This window comes from Nannobrachium achirus (assembly GCF_963921795.1).
Source record: "Nannobrachium achirus genome assembly, chromosome: 7".
NCBI classification, from domain to species: Eukaryota; Metazoa; Chordata; class Actinopteri; order Myctophiformes; family Myctophidae; genus Nannobrachium; species Nannobrachium achirus.
In genome coordinates this window covers 26,892,247-26,914,642 of record NC_137816.1, presented here as the reverse complement: position 1 = coordinate 26,914,642, position 22,396 = coordinate 26,892,247, and the positions used below count along the sequence as shown (strand labels likewise).

Genomic DNA, 22,396 nt, shown 5'->3' with positions numbered 1-22,396 from the left:
GGGGAATTTTAAGGTGACATGGGATACACACCACAGAAATCCATCCATAGATGATTGTTTAAATGCTGTGGTAACATACGGCAAGAGAAACAGCCCCAAGGTAGGGTCAACATCACACAAGCTTGTTTGATGTTGTTGCTGTCTGGTGGAAACCTTGTATCTCCATATTAAAACTTTTTATCTTGTATTTTTTTTTTTTTTTCATAAATGAATGGCCTACTAGTATTTTATCATACAAGAGTGTTGCACAAAAGCAGTGAAAATAGAACTACGACTACAAGCTCACAATACAACGTGTTATGGGCTAGCTATTTTCACATGTTCCTTTTTTATACTAATACAAAAATATTGGTTTTGGACATTGGTTTCCACCCGACAGTGATGATATACAGTAAATTTGATATGTGTCTAATATTAATTTAGTGTTCACACAGAGACCTGCTTTCTCTGTGTAAACAACTCTTACAATACTTTTTTCCCCCTTCTGTCGTTTATATTAGATCTTTCAAAATGTGTCTTCAACACACTCTTTTGAAATGAGAGAACTGGATCCAAGCAGCGATTATGAGGTCACTGTTAGAACAATATACCAGAACTTGTCCTTGTTAAGTGACAGCAGCAACCAGGAGGAATTCACAACTCGTAAGTAGCTGTCACAGTCTGAGATATTGGAATGCATTTATAGACCTCCTTTCTAGTCATCTGTGCAGGGTTGCACCAGCTGAACATAAGGCCTAAGGCTTAGTTGCTAGTTTATAGTTAGTGAGTTATTATATTCTATATTGGACCACAACTATTTATGGCATAACTTGGCTAGTAGTGATTAGCCGACGTAGAGTCTAGTCTAGAGTACCTATTTGTAAAGTAATGTATAGTCGCATTAAAATTATGTAAGAGTCATCCGATCCAATGAAGACTGGAATAAACTGAGAGATAGCCGACTACGCTAATATGGACCACTGCTTAATGACTGAACCCAAAGACACTGGGTTCAGTGTATATTATATAGTATATTATAATGCATGCATGTTTTAAGTAATTTGCATTACCCATGTTTTTAGTGTGTTGGTCGGTATGCATTTGACCTTGTACATGTATTCTTCTTTAATTCACAGCCCCTTCCGCTCACACACGTCTGAAGGGCCTCATTGTCGGCCTTTGCATTGCTGTGGTTATCGTCAGCTGCACTGTTTTGTACTGCTATCCTATGTAAGTCAATCTGATAATAAATACAGTATTAAAGAGCATAGATAGACGTCCCCCCCCCCCACACACTTGTGGGTCCCGACCCACAAGTTGAGAACCACCAAGGTAGGACATGGTTGACAAAGAGAGAAATATCCTCTGCACAAACAGGCTTTCCCTCAACAGTAGAAATGTTGACTCAAAGTGGCCTTCTAGTATTCTTCTCCTTCATCCTCCTCATCTCCAACACTGTCAGTGCAGTGTTGGAGAAAGAATATCTGCTAAATGTTTTTTAACATGTTTTGCCTAAAATGACATGCTAAAAACATAGGGAGGCCAGGGAGTGGTTAAGGTGCAATTAAATCAGCATGGTTGCTGCTAATCTTCACAAATGCATTATCCATTATTTCTGTAATTTCTGTCTTTCTCCCTGACTTCTTGATCCACTAGGTACAAAGCAAAGTACTGGGACAACATTCCCAAATGTTACCCCAATCTTCTGACCATGGTTCCAGCATCAGAGCAAATGGTGAGTCTTTATGTGTACGCTACACGATCACTATTGTTACATGGAAACAACAAACACATGCCCTGTTGTTGTGTTGACAAGTGTGCATGTGAAACATCACACACAATGAATTCATCAATATACAGTACTATGTTCTATAAAACATTACCACTAGAATTGCTCCATGAGGAGACTGTACAAGCTAGGCCTATATGGAAAAGACTAATCAACTGTCCCCCACATATGCATCATGCATGGACAAATGTTGGCAAATGTTTCTGATTGTTTACCTTATGTAAAGTACTCTATAATAATAATGTTGGTACTTTGTGAACCAGGTTATTTAGCCATTAATGCTTTGTGTAATCCCCCCCCCATGTGCTCACAATCAGCAACAACACAGCATCTGAAATTACCAAAAGCCATTGTATGTTTGTATCAACAAGTTCATTCAGCTTTTCTCATAAAAAGGTTAATGATTTAAAAAGTATTTAAAAACTGAGGATCTGATGAATGCATATTTATTTATGGTTTTTAATACAGTTCTTACATCCTCCACAACCCATTATCTCCAATGTCTATCTGGACTCCACTGAAAAGGAGGATAATGACAAAGACAAACAGAGGTTAGTACAGTTTTACATGTATTATGTTCACACACAACATCCTCCATCCCTAACAGCGGTAAGGGACAGATCACAACCTTGTCCACTAACTCTGTCTGGACGAATCTTGTTTCAAAGCGTATTACTTCAGGCAAGCGAGAGGTAATTCGAAAACCTGTTTCAGAGGCTCTTCCATTTTTATCCCACGATTTTGCAATCAATTTTTCACCCAGTGTCAATTATCGAATGTAATCAGGGGGCGCTACACTCCCTCTGCCAACCTGGGGAGAGCAACGCAACGGACTGACCTCATGCTTCCAGCTTCCTCGAACCACCAATCTCGAGACACACATTTATTGTGATTTGTCAGTGTCCCATGTGCATTTCTCGAAAAGCATAAACTTCTCAACTCGCTGCACTAGGCCAAACAAACAAGAGCCCTTTTTGAAGGCAGTTGTCTTTTTTGTGCAATATGATCATCCTTTGGCCCTTATCATAGGTTGTAAAAAAAAATATGTAAGATGTACAATAGATGTAAAAAGAAGGACAGCGAACATACACTCAGGATTGTTAATTGTATGATTACGGGCAATACTTTGAGTCGTAATTAACTTTTCATTTCAGGTGTGAGGTGTTCACCAATGATGGGAACTACCAGGAGAGCTGTGGAACCACCAGCGAGCCATCCTTGGGTTATCCTTTCTCTGACAACGGCAACATCATTGACAATGTTCACGCAGCCCTGCGCCAAGCCCTCCCCCACCTCACCATTACATCATCAGGGACAGACTATGACATGACATCGCCAAACAGTGACTACGGAGGTAATGACTTGAGCCTGACGCCTGGGGCATTGAGTTTTGACAACAGAAGCTACAACAGCAGTCAAAATGACATTATATCCGGCAGCTCTGCGACCCAGATGCAACCAGAATTGAGTGGTGATCCTGCCTGCCATCGTAGCATGGAAGGGGACATTTCAATCCACATCTGTCCTGATCCAAACACGCTAGTTGGTCTGGTTACCAGTCAACAGGGCCTCAATATACAACTGGGTTCATCTCCTCCCATACAAACAGATCTTTCATATCGGCCATGCCATGCAGATTCTGGGAGTTTTTCACAACAAGAAAATGCCAGTTTGGCCTTGATCTCGAATGGCACTGATGAGTGTGTGCCTGGTGATGTCTCTCTGAGAGCAGAGGCTGGCTATGAGAGCTTCAGTGAGGCAGTCAGTGGTGGTCATAACAACATCCCACCTGAGAACACTATGCTCTGGAACAGAGAAGAGGCTCAGGTGTGTGATGATGATGGCCTCTCACCTGTTGACATGGACTATCGGGCATTTCCAAACCATGTGACACAACTAGGGCCGTCACAATCATGAGCGTTCATTTCATTACTTATGATTATTGGTTTAATTGTGTTTTTGGCATTAGACAATGTAACATACCAGAAACAGGTTTTACATGGAAATTGACATTTCTGCTTCTTTCGTCTAGCTGTTTTTTTATACAATTTATGGAAACAATTATAACGATTATGCAAAGATAATTGTGATCAGGCGGTTATGTATTAATTGTTTACATGTCTAGACTCAACCTGATGAGTTGTTTGAAGGGCAGAATAGTGCTGGTGACCCACCTGACAAAGAAATTCCACTGTAGGGGTGCAACATTTAATCAAACCAATCGATTTAATTGGTTCAACCATTGCTGTTAATTTGACAAATATCCTCTATTCAAAAATATATTTTCAGTTTTATTTCCCTTTACAAGACACATTCATTCTTGTAATTGTATTAAGGTCTAAGTCATACATTAGGTTTTAACACACAATGCAATGCTTTTTGCAGAAGTTCCAATAGGATGTTGCATAAAAGTGTGCCGTTCACATCTTGTGCAAGTACTTACTCACAGTTCTCTGTAAAATAGTCATTTAGATGGGTACATGCAGAGCAAAAATTGCATGAATGTACAAATGTAACTGAGAAATAACCCTAAACAACTAAAAGAGGCAAAATTATTATTGTTATTATTAATTGCGACCGTCAGGGAGCAGTTTACTATGAAAACCTCCACCGGCCGTCCGTCCGTCCGTCCGTCCGTCACACCTTTGTGACCATCAACAAACGTCACACCTTTGTTGATGTTTAAATCGAAGAGTCTTGGTCAAATACTTCTGTTGGTTTCTGCACTGATCATTTATACAATTCAGCTGTGTTTGCTCGTGTCATCATGATGAGGTCATAAATCAGCCATGCCCAAATATAGATTTTACGGGTTTACATGCTTACTCAGTTATTCGTTATGTGAAAGTCCTATGACGTCTATGATATCTGACATCATCATACATACATTCCCTTTTATGCCCATAAATGGAGATCCCCTCTGTAGAACCAGCCACTGACATCACTGTAATGTCAGGGGAACCAAATCCATTTTATGCCCATATATGGAGATCCCTGTGATGCCAGGGGAACCAAATCCCTTTTATGCCCATATATGGAGATATGGAGATCCCCGTGTTGCCAGGGTAACCAAATCCATTTTATGCCCATATATGGAGATCCCTGTGATGCCAGGGGAACCAAATCCCTTTTACGCCCATATATGGAGATCCCTTATGTCATCAATATTAAGCCCATATCTGTGAATATCTTTGGGTACACAAACCTTTGTGTACGTTGCTGTGGCAAAAGTCTGTTGTTGCTGGTCTGTTAGTGTACGTTAGCAACCACCTTAGCAACCATGGTTTTACCCTAGCAACCAACTGTTTACCCTAGCAACCAACTGTTTACCATAGCAACCATGTTTTTTTACCCTAGCAACCAGCTGTTTACCATAGCAACCAGATACGCAGAGCAGGGATCTCCATATATGGGCATAAACAGGTGACATCACACTGATGTCAGATACTCAGAGCAGGGATTTCTCCATAATATATGGGCATAAAAGGGATTCTGTTAGGGATCTCCATATATGGGCATAAAAGGGATTCTGTTAGGGATCTCCATATATGGGCATACAAGGGATTCTGTTAGGGATCTCCATATATGGGCATAAAAGGGATTCTGTTAGGGATCTCCATATATGGGCATAAAAGGGATTCTGTTAGGGATCTCCATATATGGGCATAAAAGGGATTCTGTTAGGGATCTCCATATATGGGCATAAAAGGGATTCTGTTAGGGATCTCCATATATGGGCATAAAAGAGATTCTGTTAGCTGTTAGTGATCTCCATATATGGGCATAAAAGGGATGCTGTTAGGGATCTCCATATATGGGCATAAAAGGGATTCTGTTAGGGATCTCCATATATGGGCATGAAAGGGATTCTGTTAGGGATCTCCATATATGGGCATAAAAGGGATTGTATCCCAGATGATGCCCTGTTAGGAGATCCACACTAACAGAATCCATATATGGTCCTACCGACAGCTGCTATAAGCCAACCCTGGCGATAAGGTCTGAGTCGAAGAAATGCTTCTTTCCTGGCAAGAATTGCCCCTTTATACTGTAGGGCTCGTTTGTGTATTGTATGACATCACGCCACATCATCGGCTGAGGACTGTGTGATGTCATCATATCTCCATATATGGAGACATAAGTTGCTCATGCCCAAATATGGGCTGGTGAGGTCAGACTTAGTGTGATGCGTAGGTTATCTCCATATATGGAGATTCAACTTCAATGAGTAACCATGGCAAACTGTCAACTGCCCGTATGTCTTGATAATTGGTAAAACAAACTTTTGGCCTATTTGTGGAGATAAGCGACCAACGGTCGCTTATCTCCCGATTGGGGAGTCTTACTGGTTAGTAGTAGTAATTACTACTACTACTACTACTACTACTGAAGTAATTTCACTGTATTGTTTTGTTTTGGTTTTTATGCTTATTTTCTCTTCTCTCGATCCATTTCTTTGTTTATAATTAGTTAAGAGTTAGAGTGTAGGTGGGAGAGGGTGAGCAAGCTAAATGCATCTGTACGTGTGTAGTGTGTACTGTGTATTGTATGTCATGTTTTATTTATGTGTATAGAACCCATCTAATGCTGCATCTCAAGGGGCTATCCTCTCAATACATTTCTTACTGAGGACATGGAGACTGGAAACATACCAAGTTACCAACGTTTCATTTTTGACTAGGCTTGAGGGTATCGTGTCATGGTCATTATCATGTCAGTATCATGTCAGTCAGTATCGTGGTCAATATCATGGTCATTATCATGTCAGTATCATGTCAGTCAGTATCATGGTCACTTTCTCTATAAATATTTTGTTGATCAGTGCAAAGCCCTCTCCTTTTTCCCGAATCTCTTTGCCAAAAATTCCAGCTGTACAAGTTCACAACGTGTTTGCGACCTGTTGTGAGCTTGTAGATCTGTAGAAATGTTCATTTGACAGAAATGTTCATTTGACAGAAATCATGTATCTTCACCAGGTGTTTGAAGTATTTCATTTTATTTAGATGCATCTCTAAAAGCAATATCTGTGCTACACCAAATGTAGGTCTATATGTATTCTCCATTCACTTAATGACATAAAAATAGAAATAATATATTGAGGAGAAAAAAATATATATACTGTATGCCGTGGTGCATGTGTGTGGGATCTTGTACATGCCACCATTTATGGACTTTCAGTCTTTTATTTTGATTAACCTTTTAAAACCTGTTGACTGGAGTCCCCCAGGGGTCTATACTAGTCTTTTCCTCTACACCAAATCTCCTAAATATCCCATCTACAAGCTGGTAGAGTAGCCCTTTTCACCATAAGTTGTCCTATTATGACATGTCCCTAATAGAGATGCTATTAAGGGCTCATAACGACATACCATATGGCTATTTATGCAAGTGATAAGTGTTAAATAGCTTCTGTTAGTAATAATAGCTATAGCGTTCTCCCCGTCTCTCCAGCTCTTTAGTAAACAAAACATACATTTTCAGCAGCATGAGCAGACACATTTGGAATACTAATAAATGGGTTCTCGCTTCAGAATGGATTAAATTGGTGTCCCACCTGAAAAAATATTTTGAACTGGAGAGACACGGAGACCCCTGTTACAGAACAAACACTCTATGATTACTATCAGAATATATAGAGCTGCCTTTTTAACAAAAGACTTTTGTTTGACAAAAGAAAAATCCATAACACCACCTTAAATGAAATGGCTGCAGATTCTGACCTTAAGAGAAATGTCCTCATTAAAACATGTGGTACATGATCACATAATTAACATCAAATACTTACAGTATTAACAGTGTTATAGGAATCGTGGCTGAAAAAGAAAGTCTAAAACAAAATGTGCATTTTTTTATTATTCTAAAAGACAAGAGCAAGTCATCATATCCCTGTAAGAAGTACAATATTTAGTAAATCTCAACTAATAACAAAATATCTTGGTAGGCAGTAAAATATAAGGTATTTTCCAAGACGTGCTTCAGGTCCATATGGTATGTTTCCAGTAAAATAGATGTATGAATTAAAATGCAGAAGTAAGATATAGTTTAGATATAGGTTTGAAAACAATGTCATATTTAATAATACATTCAAAGTCTCACATGTCAATCCATATTTACAGTTAGGATGAGTCTTTGTAGCTCAAGATGTTAACTTAAATTATTTGAAACATGGCCTGCAGTTTTTCTTTTCTTTTTCTTTTTTTGCAACTTTGTGAGCTTGAAAATCGGCTGTTTTTGCTTTAAATCAATTAGTTTAATGAACTGTTGCACTAGTTTACGTCACATCTACTCATCTACTGCTACTGCTACTGAGCTGTGGATTATGTCTGAGACTTGGTGCTTGAATATTTCAAAATGCACAACTTTTTTTGTAACAATGGCAAGTGTTCTTAAAACTGCAATCCATAAGTTTTAGTATTTCAGTGAATAAAACATTCTGTATGGTAGAGTATGTTAATACAATATAACTAACACTACTGTGGTGCCTGCCTGTAGGCATAGTGAATCATAGCTGTAGTTGGTCTACCTTCTCTTAGACCCTGTGGTCAGGTAGGACACCTACTGGTTAAAAGGGGTATTGCATGACTAGTAGAAATGTTGGCACTTGGTACCCAGGTCCAGTACCCGGGTAAGACAAAACTTATGGATTACAGCTTTAAGTGAATAAGGCAGGTTAGGTTGGAGGAGTTGGCTCAAGCAGTGGTTCTCAAAATGTCGTCCGGGGCCCCCCAGGGGTCCTCGAGGTGGTTTCCAGGGGTCCCCAGCTCAATGATTGATACTTATGAACCAGTAGACCCTTACGGGTCTGTGACTGTGTTATGGGGGTCTGTGACCTAATGAATACCAAACTGGGGGTCCTTGAAATTAAACATTTTGAGAATCACTGGTCTAAAATAGTGGTGGTTTGTTGTCCAGTGTTGTGGTTGTGTCCGGGACTGGACGTGACACAGAGCAGACCTTCTCTGCATCATGCTTTATAAAACACATCTGCCCGTTAACTATTCCAGTTCATGACACCAGTAGTCACATTAGTACGACGTGTGCTGCTTGGACAGAACAGAAGCCCTCTTAACTTCAAATCTAAAGACATTTGTCATTTGTAACAAGACAGTGTTTAGCTGGAAGCTGTCACTTCTATATACAGAACATACAGTATGACAGGACATATACTGTAGCAACAGCAGGCAGCTTGACATGGTACAAAGTAACAGCACAACACGGTTCCATTGCTGTTCAGTCTCTTATAACAAAGTAGATTAAAAATGAACAATGAAAAAGCATGATTAGCTCAACAACATTGCATATTCAAAACAATTGTACATACTGTAGATAAACTCCTGCTTTGCATTTAATTGTGCAAATAAGACAATAAAAAGGCCCATATAACGTGAGACTCATCCAGTCCATTAGGCTTTGATTTTTGGTTTTCTGATTTGTACTTGTACCATGGTGTCACTCCCCAAAAATAGATCTACAGACCAATAAGCTTGAGTTTGTAGATCTATTTTCGAAACCATCGTACGGCGGAGGGCAAATCAAGCGTTAGGCGCTTGACTGTGTTGTGTATCGCAATGGTTCTCAAAATGGCGTTCCCCCAGGGTCCTTGCAAAGGTTTCAGGGGGTCCTCACCAAAATGTGTTGATATAGCATCAAAATCAGTTGAACAACTTTAATAAGTACCTATCTAATCTACAGGCTCAGAATGTGCTTGTAGATCGTCTCAGATTTGGTAAAATCCTGAAAAAATCGGAATCATTTTGAGTAATTTTGAAATCTTTCTAACACAAAAATGTTCTCTAGTGGGAGCCCCTGTCGTTTGTAAATATGTCCCAGTTGTAGCTGCCATTTCAAGGTTTTTCCAACAGTGATTGTTTATTAAGAGTGCAACAAAAACAACCATCCATTTACCATTATCCTGTGGGCAATAAATGACAAGAACAAATGATACACAACCAGGCCAATGACATTTGTCAGCATGAGCTTCTACATGTATCTCTGTGGAATGTTTGTGACATGAAGCCCTGAAGATCTCAGAAAGTTCTGGATGTTCTGGTGGTGAAGGGACTCCCAGCTGGTCCTAGATGGTATACGTAATCATCTACCATCCATCATAAACCATTTCTCATATCCAGGGCAATTAACAAAAAAAAAAGAAGAGACTTAGTATAAGTCAGGCAAGGTTAGTCAGTGCATGTTTGTACAAGGTTCTTGAGAACTCAACATATGTGTGTTCCATCATGGGTTAGTCATGTTTACATAACGTTATACAACGTTCAGGAGAGCCACATGTGTTCTCCAAGTTGGCTTGTCACCTATGGACATCAACAGTATGAAAGGACGGAGTATAATTAGTCTGCCAGCACTCTTTCAGTAACTCACTTGCTCTGACTCTTTGCTGACAGGAGATAAATTAGGAAGCACATGTTTTGATTAGCTAGAAGACATATCCTGACCCCAGAAAGAGGATGTTCTGGATGGCAGGACCGAACTGGATGGACGGATAGAGGTCTGTCTCGGACAACGCTCGATTTTGAGAATGGTTAGCGGCGAGCCATTAGCTATAACAGCTAAGCATGTGAGCAATTAATACTGCTAACACCTATAGCTGTCTAAGCCATCGGCCTGTAAGCTGTTAGCTAAAATGTTCAACAGCTTCTGTAACGCCTGCGCGTTTGCAACGCGCCAGGTGGTTAGCAGTTAGCTGTGTTGGCGTGAGAGACTGGACGCGACCGGGGTTGCGGTGCAGGGCTCCGGTTGGCCGATGGAGAGGAAGCGTAGTTGTCTTGGTTGTGGTTTTCTCGGCCCACCTGCTGCCTCTTCCCCTGCTCCTCCTTCATGAAGAGCTCCACCATCATGATCTTCTCCTTGTGGATCTGCAGGCTGATGTCCTTAGGGATGTCTGGGATGAGCCAGTCCACAAAGTCACTCATCAGCATCACCACGTTCTGTAGGACACACACGGAACACATAAGGTGCAACAGTTAATTCATTTAACCAGTTTAACCGATAATGAAAAGTAATCTAAATTCTCTTTTTTATCATTTTCATTGGTTACATATTTATAAAACAAACCCACACAGACACTCTTAACCACTTTAAAATGTACACATTTACCCAATAAAAAATGAAATGACAAATAATTTGTTTATCTACAAGCTCAAATTACGTTGCATCATGATGACACACTGTGAGCTTGTAGATCAGCTATTTTTGCTATTTGTGTGCAACAAAATACAAATTAACAGTTAACTAATTGCTATATAACTCAACCATGGATGGTAAATGTACAAAATGCTATTGGGATGGGGGAAACAAACAGATAAACTGAAAGGCAATCCAGATGCTCCAAAGTATAAGAAATAATAAAGGCTATAAAACTTCAAAGAGCCAACAAGTCAAACTATTTTTACATACAGTAAAATATGCTCAGGGGATCGCATTGCCAAGCATAAATATGCCATTAGAATTAGGAGTCTTCGTTATTCCATGGCTAGACCCTTTAGTGATTTTCACAATGCTAATGATTCTTTATTGCACATGGAGAGCTCTGAACTCATCATCTGCTCAGGGGGAGACAGAATACATAAAAATGTACCAAAATGGAAGGTGTTTTGTTCCATCAACTGAACACAATAAACTACCCTGGGTTTCAATGAGGATACAGACTTCATATCTTCTCTTTTCTCTTCAGATGCTTCCTATTTCTTTTTCTTCTTTCTCACAGCCTATGGCATTGGTAGCGACAGTACTGTATCTCTCATTCATGATGTATTATTTAATCTCATGTTATTTTGTGTTTTCATTATTTTCAATTAGTTTCACCTGTAATTGTATTATCTGGCTGATACCGAGGCCACCTTCTAACACTTTAATGTTATAGCCATAACCTTATTATTTCAGTAATCGTTATTGCCATAACCTGCTCATTCGCAGTAATTGTGTGCATGTAAACACCGTAACATTTGACACACAATAATTTATACAATGGCATGCAGCACTAATGACATTTATTACACACAGTGTCTGTGACATTTTGAAAATGTCACGGAAAAAGAAAGAAATCTATATACACAGAATTGTGTTTCAATATCCCTTGTCACTGAATTATTTCTGGGGATAAATGTGATATCTCAGCTCCTATACGTACATCTATTCCTGCACCATACTGTGCCTTCAAATACTGAACTGTGTTGTGTTTGAGCCAGTGGGCATGTCTTGTTTTTTTCTGAAAAATGCATGATGAATTGATGTATGACCACTCTATGGCCATACATCAATTAAATATGAAGAACTTGGTTGTTTGCTTGTTTTATAAGGGAGGTAGCATGGAAGTGCTTTCACATACTGTACATCAAATATGAACGCAAACATTGTGTGTCATATCTGCTCTCAGCATGTGGATGCCAGTGTATAAGCAACATCGGTATGTGTGCATTCATTTCAACACAATGTGTGTTCATTCAAACCTGAAAGACAATGACGAAGGCCAGACGAGCAGCCAGGATGGCCCAGAATTCCTTGGAGAGCTCATACGGTGAGTTGGACCATGGTGGTTCTCTGTAATCTTTATATCTGAGATAGATAGAGAGAGAGAGGACATTGTAGAGTGCAGGAGAGGGGGAGAGTTGGTATTTACTCACTGATTGTTTCTGATCAGTTTTCATTTGAAGATCATAATAATTTCACCGATATAATTTACATATTAATTAATTATACATTATTTAAACGCTCTAAGGGCGAGGTCGCGTTGAAACAACAGAGACTGACACAATATGTCCATATATGGGCATTCCCAGATATGGGCTTAATATTGATGACATCAGGGATCCATATGGAGCATGACATGACGGACATGATCTGCAGGTTTTCATACTAAATGCGACCTATGGTCGCAATAATCAATGCACACAGAGGATTGGTTATCAGTACTAAATGGCTCGTCTTTGACGTCACCACACATCACCACCAGTCGTCATGTGTTCACCTTAGATCCCAGGTGCATGCACTCACCTGCACAAGTCCACCTTATATCCCAGATGCATGGGCTGCAGAGGCCCTGTGTCGGCTTGGAAGTTGCTGACGTTGAAGTAGGAGAGGGTGTGGTTGACGAAGCCGTGCATGGAGCCATCAGGGCTGTAGGTGTACTGGTAGACCAGCCGAGGAATGAAGTCCGACGTGAAGGAGATGACAAACGCCTGGGGGTGGACCGCACATGGACACATTGAGTCATTGAGATAACGATGCTAACCACTGCCACGGCATTGAAACCGTAGGCCAGCGGTTCTCAAAATCTACATTTCAAGGACCCCCCTTAACTCTGACACTTTGTTTGCATTTGTTTGTGTGCCAAAGTCTCACTTTGAGAACGGTTTCTCTGTGTAATGGAAGTCAACCTGGAGACTTTATTGGATAAAGATTTCTCACAGAGTAACTACTTAAGATATCTCAATAAATAATATTTGGAGATACATCGTAATAGCAAATGCCGTCATCCACTAACTTTTCATAGAGCATTCTGTCACATGGCCTGGCAACATGGGTGCCTTGGCAACCAGACAAAACTCACATTAATAATGACTGCTACTTTGCTGAGGCCCCTCAACAGGTTGTACCAGATACCTGTAAACAAAACAGAACAAAACAATGGCTTTGGCATACAGTTCATCTGTGAGTGATTTATCCGAGCTGGAAGTCCTGCTACAGTTGTAAGTACACACGTGCCACCACTAGATGGCACCAACAGCATGGGCAAGAGATGTACTATAGTTTGAACACAGAGGAACAGAGTGAACATCATGGTAAGGTGCTGCTTATTGTTGGTGATCTAATTCTAAAGGGTCTGGATGTGAGATTTGGTTGATCTATCCATAATGTATGGTAATAAGTGTATGGGTGCAACAGTAAATCAAACTAATCAAATGTATATATTATATATATATATATATATATATACTGTAAACACACATAGTGTACATGGGTCAGGTTGTGATCTTGAAGATCTTTTTTGCATGACACCACTGTACAACAAAGGATTTAGTCTGCTAATAAAACAGACAGAGAGACATATAGACTGAAACGCGGCAAAGGTCATCGGGATCAGGACTCGAACTTGCAACACGCTGTGATTAGCAGCCTAGGTGCCTGGACGTCTACGCCAGCCGTCCAGGCCCCGTAACAAGTATTTGTTACAAATTGAAAAGTGAAAAGATGTAATAGATATATTTAACCACAAAGTATGCATACTGTAGTACCACATACTGTAGTTTGAGTCCCTTTTAGCCTTTATCATGTTAAATCCTATTACCGTCAGTTGAACAAAACAATATACTGAGAGACAGAGTGAGCTTAAATGAGAAACCCATGATTTCTACTGTATAATAACCTTTTGCACAGAAAATAACAGGATAATTGAGTTAAACATATTCAAAAGTGGCATGGCTCCATTTCAGTTAAGTCTAACTAAATTTAAAAGAATAAGGCCAGTTGAAATATTAGAGGTAATAAAAGTAAGTCAATTATCCTTATTGAGGGTAAATCCTTTAAATAACTTTCCTTTGAATATAACCACCAATAAATAATGTATATGCACTTACGCTACAACATGTTCAAAACAATCAGTTCTACATGGTCTTCGATATTGTTTCTGTCCAAAAACCTTTACTTTTCAGGAAATGGGAAAGGTAACCTGTGTTCCAAAGGGTCCAATGTAGTATTATTTAGTCACAAGCTCTAGTTACTACCTTTTATTGGTTAAATATTTCTAAAACCTACAAACACACTTAACCACTTAATGTCTAAGTTCTCAAAAATAGCAATAGCATACTCTTTTACGACGAAGTAGGGCAATATTCTTTTGAAAACATGAGGAAAGTAGTGCATGCACATCCATGGCCCAGGTGCAAGATGAGTGCAAAAGGAAGTAGAGTGCACACTGGTAACGTATGTCCATGTATACAGTATGTCCTGATGAAGATCGGATTGATTGAAAAAAACAAAATATATGTGAGAAACAAGATTCCTGCCCGACAGCGATGATAAGAGGTGCGTGACTCCTACCGATGTCCTTGGCACGGGCCGCGATGGGTCTGCGTAGCTCCGTGACGAATTTCTTGGCGTCCAGGCGGATCTCGATGATGTTGTTGAGCAGGGCGAAGAGCGGAGCCAGAGGGAAGGACGCCACGAAGAGAGTCACCATCCCAAACTGGATGACTGCATGAACACAAAAGGACAGTTAGTGCATGTCTCCTGTTGTGTGAAACTGGCCATTTTACATGCAGGAATAAAATGCCACAGCAATTGCACCTGTACAGTATTAGGCATTATTTGACTTTTTTTTATGACATCGGTATCAGCGTTTATGCAAGAGATGTGTGCCGATTTTAACCACTTTCAACTTGGCGTCTCTATTTTTGTCATTATAGGCTAGAGTAGGGGGGAAATGTCAAAGGTTTCAAATATGTGTCAGGCTCTAGTGCACACAGCCTGTAATGGGTGTTATTTGTCGTTAGAAGTCATATAAACAATATGAAATTGATGGGGGACAGAGGCTGTATAGTACAACTTAAAACTTCACCTTAAAGGAATTCTGTCAATATCTACTCACCCTGGTACCAGATGAAATATATTGTACATAACACACACATAAAGAACAACTGGATTTTAAACCAGTACCAACAAGGCCACAAAAATAAATCCCATAAATGAATTCCATCAGAGTCTTCTGAAGCAAAAGTATCTCCTAGAAATGGAAAAGGACTATCAGTACTCTTTAAAATAATTAATTAATTAATGTTCACGCACATGCAGCAAAACTTCGGTGAGTGCCTTCATGTTCTCAGTGAATAGTGTGTGCACTAAATAATGGCATATACAGAAGAAGAAAGAAAAGCAGGTGCTCAGCGGAGATCAAAGTAGCATACTGCAAGCAAAAAGTGTGGTGCTCCTGGATCAATGGGAAAGTACAAAATAAAAAAGAAAGCAAGATCTGGTGTTTGAATGATTTTTCTCCTCCTGCTTTTCCTAGAGTGTCTGGATCTTGCTTTATTTTTTCACAATGCGATTAATTGGCTTCAGAAGACAGATTATTCTCTTTGGAGTTGAATAATTATTCACTGAGCAGTGAGAGCCAGCTGGAGAGAACTAAACTCACAGTGAACCTGGATGAACCTTTCTAAACAGGGATACAGTACTGGTCTTCGCATGCAGAAATGTCAAGAGGTTGAACATGGTTATAGATGAAAAGGAAACCCTCAGGCTAACTCCAAGCGCTCTCCGGAACGAGCAAGGATATGATTAAAAAGCCTTTAATGTCTCCGGGCATAATACAAAGCCAGGTCTAACGAGGCAGAGCGTTTTTGACCCGTTTAGGTCTTCCTAGGGGCATGACTGTGTGACGTGTCGGTTAAAAAGGTTTCGCTGCGCGGAGTTAGTGTAGTACCAAAAAGCCTTTCTGCACAACCTGCGGAGGGCAATTTTACAATCTCTGCTCCCTCAGTGGTTCTGGTGTCCCAACTCTGCCTGTTACGTTACATGGAGATGAAAGGAGAGCAGCTATTTGTATCACCATGAATGTTTTATGTCTACAGTGTCCATATATTGAACTGGGCTGCGTGTTAAGGATGAACGCTCCGCTACAGCCACTGTGCTGTGACCAGAACTATGCACAGAGTGAAGCAACTAAAGCTATACAGCACTGTACTGAATTGCATGGTGATATGGTGCATGGATTAAGTGTTCTGCTTGATTCCTCAGGGATGTTGATAGGTTGTAAACAGAGACCACACAGCAGGATCCAAATGGTCTACGTTTATACCATCGCCACCGATAATATAAAAATGTATCTGTGACCCAAAATGGGCTTCTCTTTTTTACCCTTCTAACTAAAATAAAATAAAAAACATATAAAATAAAAGAATGTATTTTAAAAATAAATTCCATCCTGCCTGCTAATAACAGATATTGTAGCTGTCTTAAGGTCTTAAAGGACAAGTTTGTTTTTTTGAGCGGTGGTAGCCGCTCCTGTGATTCGCTTTCAAGATGTTACTGGCCGTGTATGTCTGTCGCCTGCCGTGTATGTCTGTCGCCGGCCATACCTCTCCTGACCACACACACAGACCACACACAGACCACACACACACACACACACACACACACACACACACACACACACACACACACACACACACACACACACACACACACACACACACACACACACACACGTTAAAGGAGGGGCGCTATTGAGCAGGGCAGGCAGACAACACACACTCACTCTCTCTCTCTCTCTCTCTCTCTCTCTCTCTCTCTCTCACACACACACACACACACACACAGCGCAACGGTGGGGGCTTGAGTGTGGGGAACACGCACCACTGAGGCAGACAACACACTCTCTCTCTCTCTCTCTCTCACGCGTTGGTCAGGGACCGCGTTGGTCAGGGACGTGCAGAGAATGTTAAGAGAGGCAGGGGCTGACATTTCTAAAAGGGCCCTTTGGTGGACAATTCTCTCTTAAAAGGGCAGGGGCTCAAGCCCCGTTTGATGTCTGTGTGCACGTGCCTGACGACTGGCGTTGGTAAAAGCAAGAGCAGTATCATCGCATCGTCTATGCGAAGCGTGGAACACCACGATGTGAAACGAGCAATTATAATCACACCAATGGATTATGTTTTCGTTTGAACCAAATTAGGTAGTCTACAGAGGGACGGAGGGAGTTTTACCGTGAACGTGGCTGCGTGCAGGCAGACTCGTGAGAGAAGAAATCCATGCTTTACACAGTGTTTTCGGTGGAGAAGTCTCGTAAACAGTCTGCCTTCCCGTCCCTACCAAATGAGTCGCCCGTTTCAGCTTGACTCGTTATCATTCTGAATCAATTAAAGTTACATTGTGTGAAACGTGAGCACGTTTAACTCAAGAGGCAAAGCACTGTCTGCTAGGCGGAGGACGGTCAGTGTAGGGAAAGTTCAGTAGCTGGAGGTTTATTCTTCGCTGTATGTCGGTGTCGCTAAACAAGCACCCTTTTAATTAATCTACAAGCCCACTACCTATTGGATCAGTGACGCATTGTGGACTTGTAGATCAGCCCACTTTTGCAGCGGCGAATGGAGACTTCTGCCTCGCGAGACCAGCCACATTTTAACGTTACACGCGAGAAGTGCTGCAGATTTGTTGTTTTAATTAAATATAAATTAATTCTAAGCTCTAGGGGTTGGTGGGTAAACCACCGCTCAGTTCACACGGGTGTGATTTTTTACAACAAGGGTTCATATTTTAGATCGTAATTAGAGAAAAGAAAAGATGAGTGTTACAATGTTTTCATTTACTTCTTTCTATCGTTATTGTGATTTTAACGGTTTTGATTTGCATGCATGCCCCCATGTTGGGGGCATGCATGCAAGTGGCTAAATATGTCTTTTTAGACACAATCAGCCCATTCCCAGGATGCACGGCACCACAAAAAGATGTGACTTATGGGGGCTGGTGTAAATAGTAATACAGAAATTGCCGGCTTATTGTGTCTAAAAAGACATTTAGCCAAACATTTGAACACTCATCTTTTCTTTTCTCTAATTACAATCTAAAATATGAATCCTTGTTGTAAAAAAAAACAAAGTTGTCCTTTAAATCCAGTCTACATTCTTTCTGTCTTATCCAGTATCAGAATTTAAACAGGCAGGACATGGAATTATAAGGTATTCATCTCCTTTACTGAGCATCAAACATGATGACATTTTGGTTTCATGAAACACATTTGTAAGAACATATTACAGTACACAACTGACATGAGGTCAGGACACAATATGTTAATGTAGTTTTAAAAATAAGTGTTTGTATAAAATAAGTTACACTCAAGGTCCCGTTATGTCATCGAGGCCTTGCGATGCTCTCTTATGTAAAAGCCCTCAGGGGACTGTAATGTGCGGATTGTTTGGAATTCATTATCCGCACTGTCGCCACGTAGACCAGATCCTCCGAGCATTGACATGAAAAACACTGTTCCAGTCCAATTATAATCCAACTCCATATGTTCCAGCAATCCAATTATCTTAATAGGTCACACTATCATGCATGAACGGCCATTGCAAATTCAAATAAAACTAATAAAGTGACTAAGGACTCTTACACATGGATCTGTCTAATTCCTGGAGTGGATTAAGACATCAAAGTACAGCATGATGGAAGTGGAAGAAGAGATTAGTCTACTTCCAGTAGCAGTGATGAATGTTAAGTGTAGGACGATGATATCTACAACAGGGGTCGTGAAGGTTTTCAGGCCAAGGACCCCTTAAGAGATGAAGCAGGGACCCCACAACCTTTTTTCATAGATTCCATATATGTCATCGTTTGACAGCACAATCGTCGGTGTATTTTGGATCAATTTGTATTTTTGGATATTTAACCACTTGAACCGTCAATCTATACTATAATTTTGCGAATGTCTGAGTGAGTGAGTGAGTGAGTGAGTGAGTGAGTGAGTGAGTGAGTGAGTGTCTGTCTGTCACAGCGTTTCTCCTCAGTGGCTGGAGCAATTGATCTGAAATCGCATCACCATCAGCATATGAACACACCTGACATAACTGTGAAGGCCGTTTGTCACTTTCACACATCATATGCTGTATATTAGCATTTTTATGGTGTAGCTACTATCTATTCTGCATCTAGCATGAGGCACATCTATTCTGCATCTAGCTTGAGGCAAAATGTTTAACCAGCTCTGTGTGTGTGTGTGTGTGTGTGTGTGTGTGTGTGTGTGTGTGTGTGTGTGTGTGTGTGTGTGTGTGTGTGTGTGTGTGTGTGTGTGTGCAGGCAGGCGGGTGTGTGTGCAGGCGGGTGGGCGGGGGGGGGGGGGGGGGACAGTATCTCTGTAGCCATTAAACGAAACGGGTTTCTTACATTGATGCTCCTACATCATGCAAGCACCAGTTAAAGTTACTTTCCATCCCTCATATACTGTGTGCACAGTGCACATCCCATAACCCACACACTGCACATCATTTTGGAGCTCATATCTTTGAACGGGTAAGGGCTAGTACTTATAAACCTGACCTTTCACTCTGTACTTAATCTGTTCTTTTCCCCCTCTACACCAAAGCTCTTTGCTGAAAATAGCCGCTGCGAGGCATTGTGAGCTTGTAGATCTGCTATTTTTTGGCTAAAGTTCTCCCAATATGGACACTAGGGTTCAAGTGGTTAATATAAAAAAGGAGAAAACTCTGAGGACCCCCTAGGGGTCCCGGACCCCCTGTTGAAGACCCCTGATCTACAGTACTTTATACAGGTGACATTTACTGTACTGTATTATGAGAAATGACATGGATTTACACAAACATAGAACATTCATGAGATCATATTTTGCGACAACGTTACTGTGCTCCGCTCATTAGGAGCAACCTCAGAATTCCTCCTTGCCATTGCAAAGGTTAGCAGGTTAACAACGTAAACCCTAGTTGACTAGGGTCTCCCAGGGCTCTATACTACTGTAGGTCGACTAGTATTTCCCCTCTACACATAATCTACAAGCTCACGACGCATTACGTTTATATTTTGTTTTTGCCGTAGATTCGCCCCAGAATAGGAATGCTACAGGGTTAATTTGAATAGGAGCTAGATTAATTACAAGGACTTAGATTCACTAATGAGCATCCAAAAGATCGAAACATTCACACTAATCTAATCTAATAAAAATGTTAATGAGGGCATTAACTGAGCAGGTTTCACCTTGTTCCATTTGGGTGATTGTTCACCACAGCACTTTATGTTGATGTGTTTAGAATTAACAACGGTCACTCGGTCAGTCAACAGTCAATCAAATTTAAGAGGCTTGAGAAAAAGGTTGAGAACCACTGGTCTATTAGGGGTGCGTCTGAAAATGTGCACTGAACACACCTGTGTGCTCTCTTGACGTTTGTTTATTCGGTGCACACGGTGCGTTGTCGTTCGAAAATCCAGTGCAAGTATCCAGTGCCCCGGGTGTGCTCAGAGCACGCACTGACCGACCCTACTCAGAAGTTGGGGGTTGACAGTGTGGTGCATCAATGCTGTGTTTTGATTGGTTGATTTTCATGGCGGTGTCTCGAGTGTTTCCCTGCGGTGAAGGATGGCGTAGAAAATGATAGCAAAATGCACCATTTGCGGTAAACCAACAGCAGGTAGGCCAATGTTATGAATGAAAGTACCTGTTGTTGTAAAAAATTGTTTAAAATCTTTTTTTTTTTTGAATGACAAAAAAGAAAAAAAAATGAATGAAAGTACCTTTCAATAGCAACGTTAGCAACTGCTGCTTTTCAGAAAAGGTTGGTGTGTTTTTAGTTGTTTCAGCAACTGGTCTTTTGTAAATAATTACACAAAGTGCACTCTACATCATCACCGCCCAGGGCACTCACTAAACTGAGCACACACCCGGTGTGCATTTCCGAACGCACCCTAGGCTGGTTCCATACAGCCGAGCATCCTGGTCTAGTAGGATGGTGCCATACAGCTGAGCATGCTGCTGTATGTAAGTGATAGAAGCTGGTCGGGGTTAAAGTAAAGGGACAGTGGCTTCCTATTGCAATGAGTTGCACTTGTTCCTAATGAGGAGACAAAGATTTTAACGTCCCTACGGACGTTCGTTGGTTACATAACTGGAGAAAACCTTGAGGCTTAACGCAGACTCACAAGAAATGAACCATTTTAGAACAAATTATCCGGTCCAAATTCCATGAATAATATGTACATTTTCAAGTTCATTATGTTACATCATGTGTTGCGTGTGCCACATTACGGGGCATGAATTACCCGGTGCTCTCCTCTGCACTATTAAATCTGAGTGTAGATAATTCAATTTATAAGTGAATTCGTGACTCTTTACTGGGAGAGTAATGAGACGAATAGACTCAGTCTCAAATGTGGAACGCTGCGTTCACATCAAAGACATTCCCTCTGGGTCATGGGAGCCCAGTGGTTCTCAAAAGTAGGGGTCCAGACTACAGACCTGCAGCGGTAGCCTCGCAAAGCCAGAGAGCATAGCGTTATAAAAGAACTAGAGTGGTAACCGGAAATCCCTGCCCATTCACTTCTATGGAGTTGCATATCATGTTGTGACAACATAACACTTATTTATGTTATTATATGTGGTACGCAGCTCAGCCCATCGTGTGCATGGGTACGTAGTACGTACTGTACAGCATAATGCTGTTTGTTAGGGGTGGGACTCACTCATCTCCATGTACTCAGGTGTTTGTGTGTTTGTTAGGGGTGGGACTCACTCATCTCCATGTACTCAGGGCTGAGGCCGATGAAGGGGTTCAGGAAGTGGTCCTTCTCATGACGGTGCAGGCTCTTGAAGCGTTCCTCATCCTGCTCCGCGTCCTTCGCTGACTTCCTCTTCCTCAGCAGCTTCTTCAACTTCCTGCAGGAAAACGAGGACAGTCACATACAGCAGGGTGTCGACGCACACACTTATCACCCCCAGACTGTACTATGATAGGGCCTTTAGACAGAGTGTGAGACACAGAGAAACTTGACAGACAAGGAATCCCTTTTAAACTTGCATGAAACTGTCTGCGTGTACGTGTGTGTGTGTGTGTGTATGTGTGTGTGTGTGTGTGTGTGTGTGTGTGTGTGTGTGTGTGTGTGTGTGTGTGTGTGTGT

General features: G+C 41.0%; 1 protein-coding gene across 1 annotated transcript in view; it reads right to left on the bottom strand.

Moving 5' to 3' along the window:
• Positions 1-10,455: 10,455 nt before the first annotated feature.
• The window catches only part of ano1a (anoctamin 1, calcium activated chloride channel a), a gene marked incomplete at both ends in the record, with an annotated part of 100,967 nt that continues 89,026 nt past the window's right edge, over positions 10,456-22,396 (bottom strand). Inside the window, 6 exons of the mRNA XM_080730140.1 lie at positions 10,456-10,710; positions 12,232-12,337; positions 12,776-12,960; positions 13,332-13,384; positions 14,822-14,974; positions 22,012-22,154. Of these exons, the coding sequence (XP_080586266.1) occupies positions 10,456-10,710; positions 12,232-12,337; positions 12,776-12,960; positions 13,332-13,384; positions 14,822-14,974; positions 22,012-22,154 (895 nt within the window). The remainder of the gene's footprint in view (positions 10,711-12,231; positions 12,338-12,775; positions 12,961-13,331; positions 13,385-14,821; positions 14,975-22,011; positions 22,155-22,396) is intronic.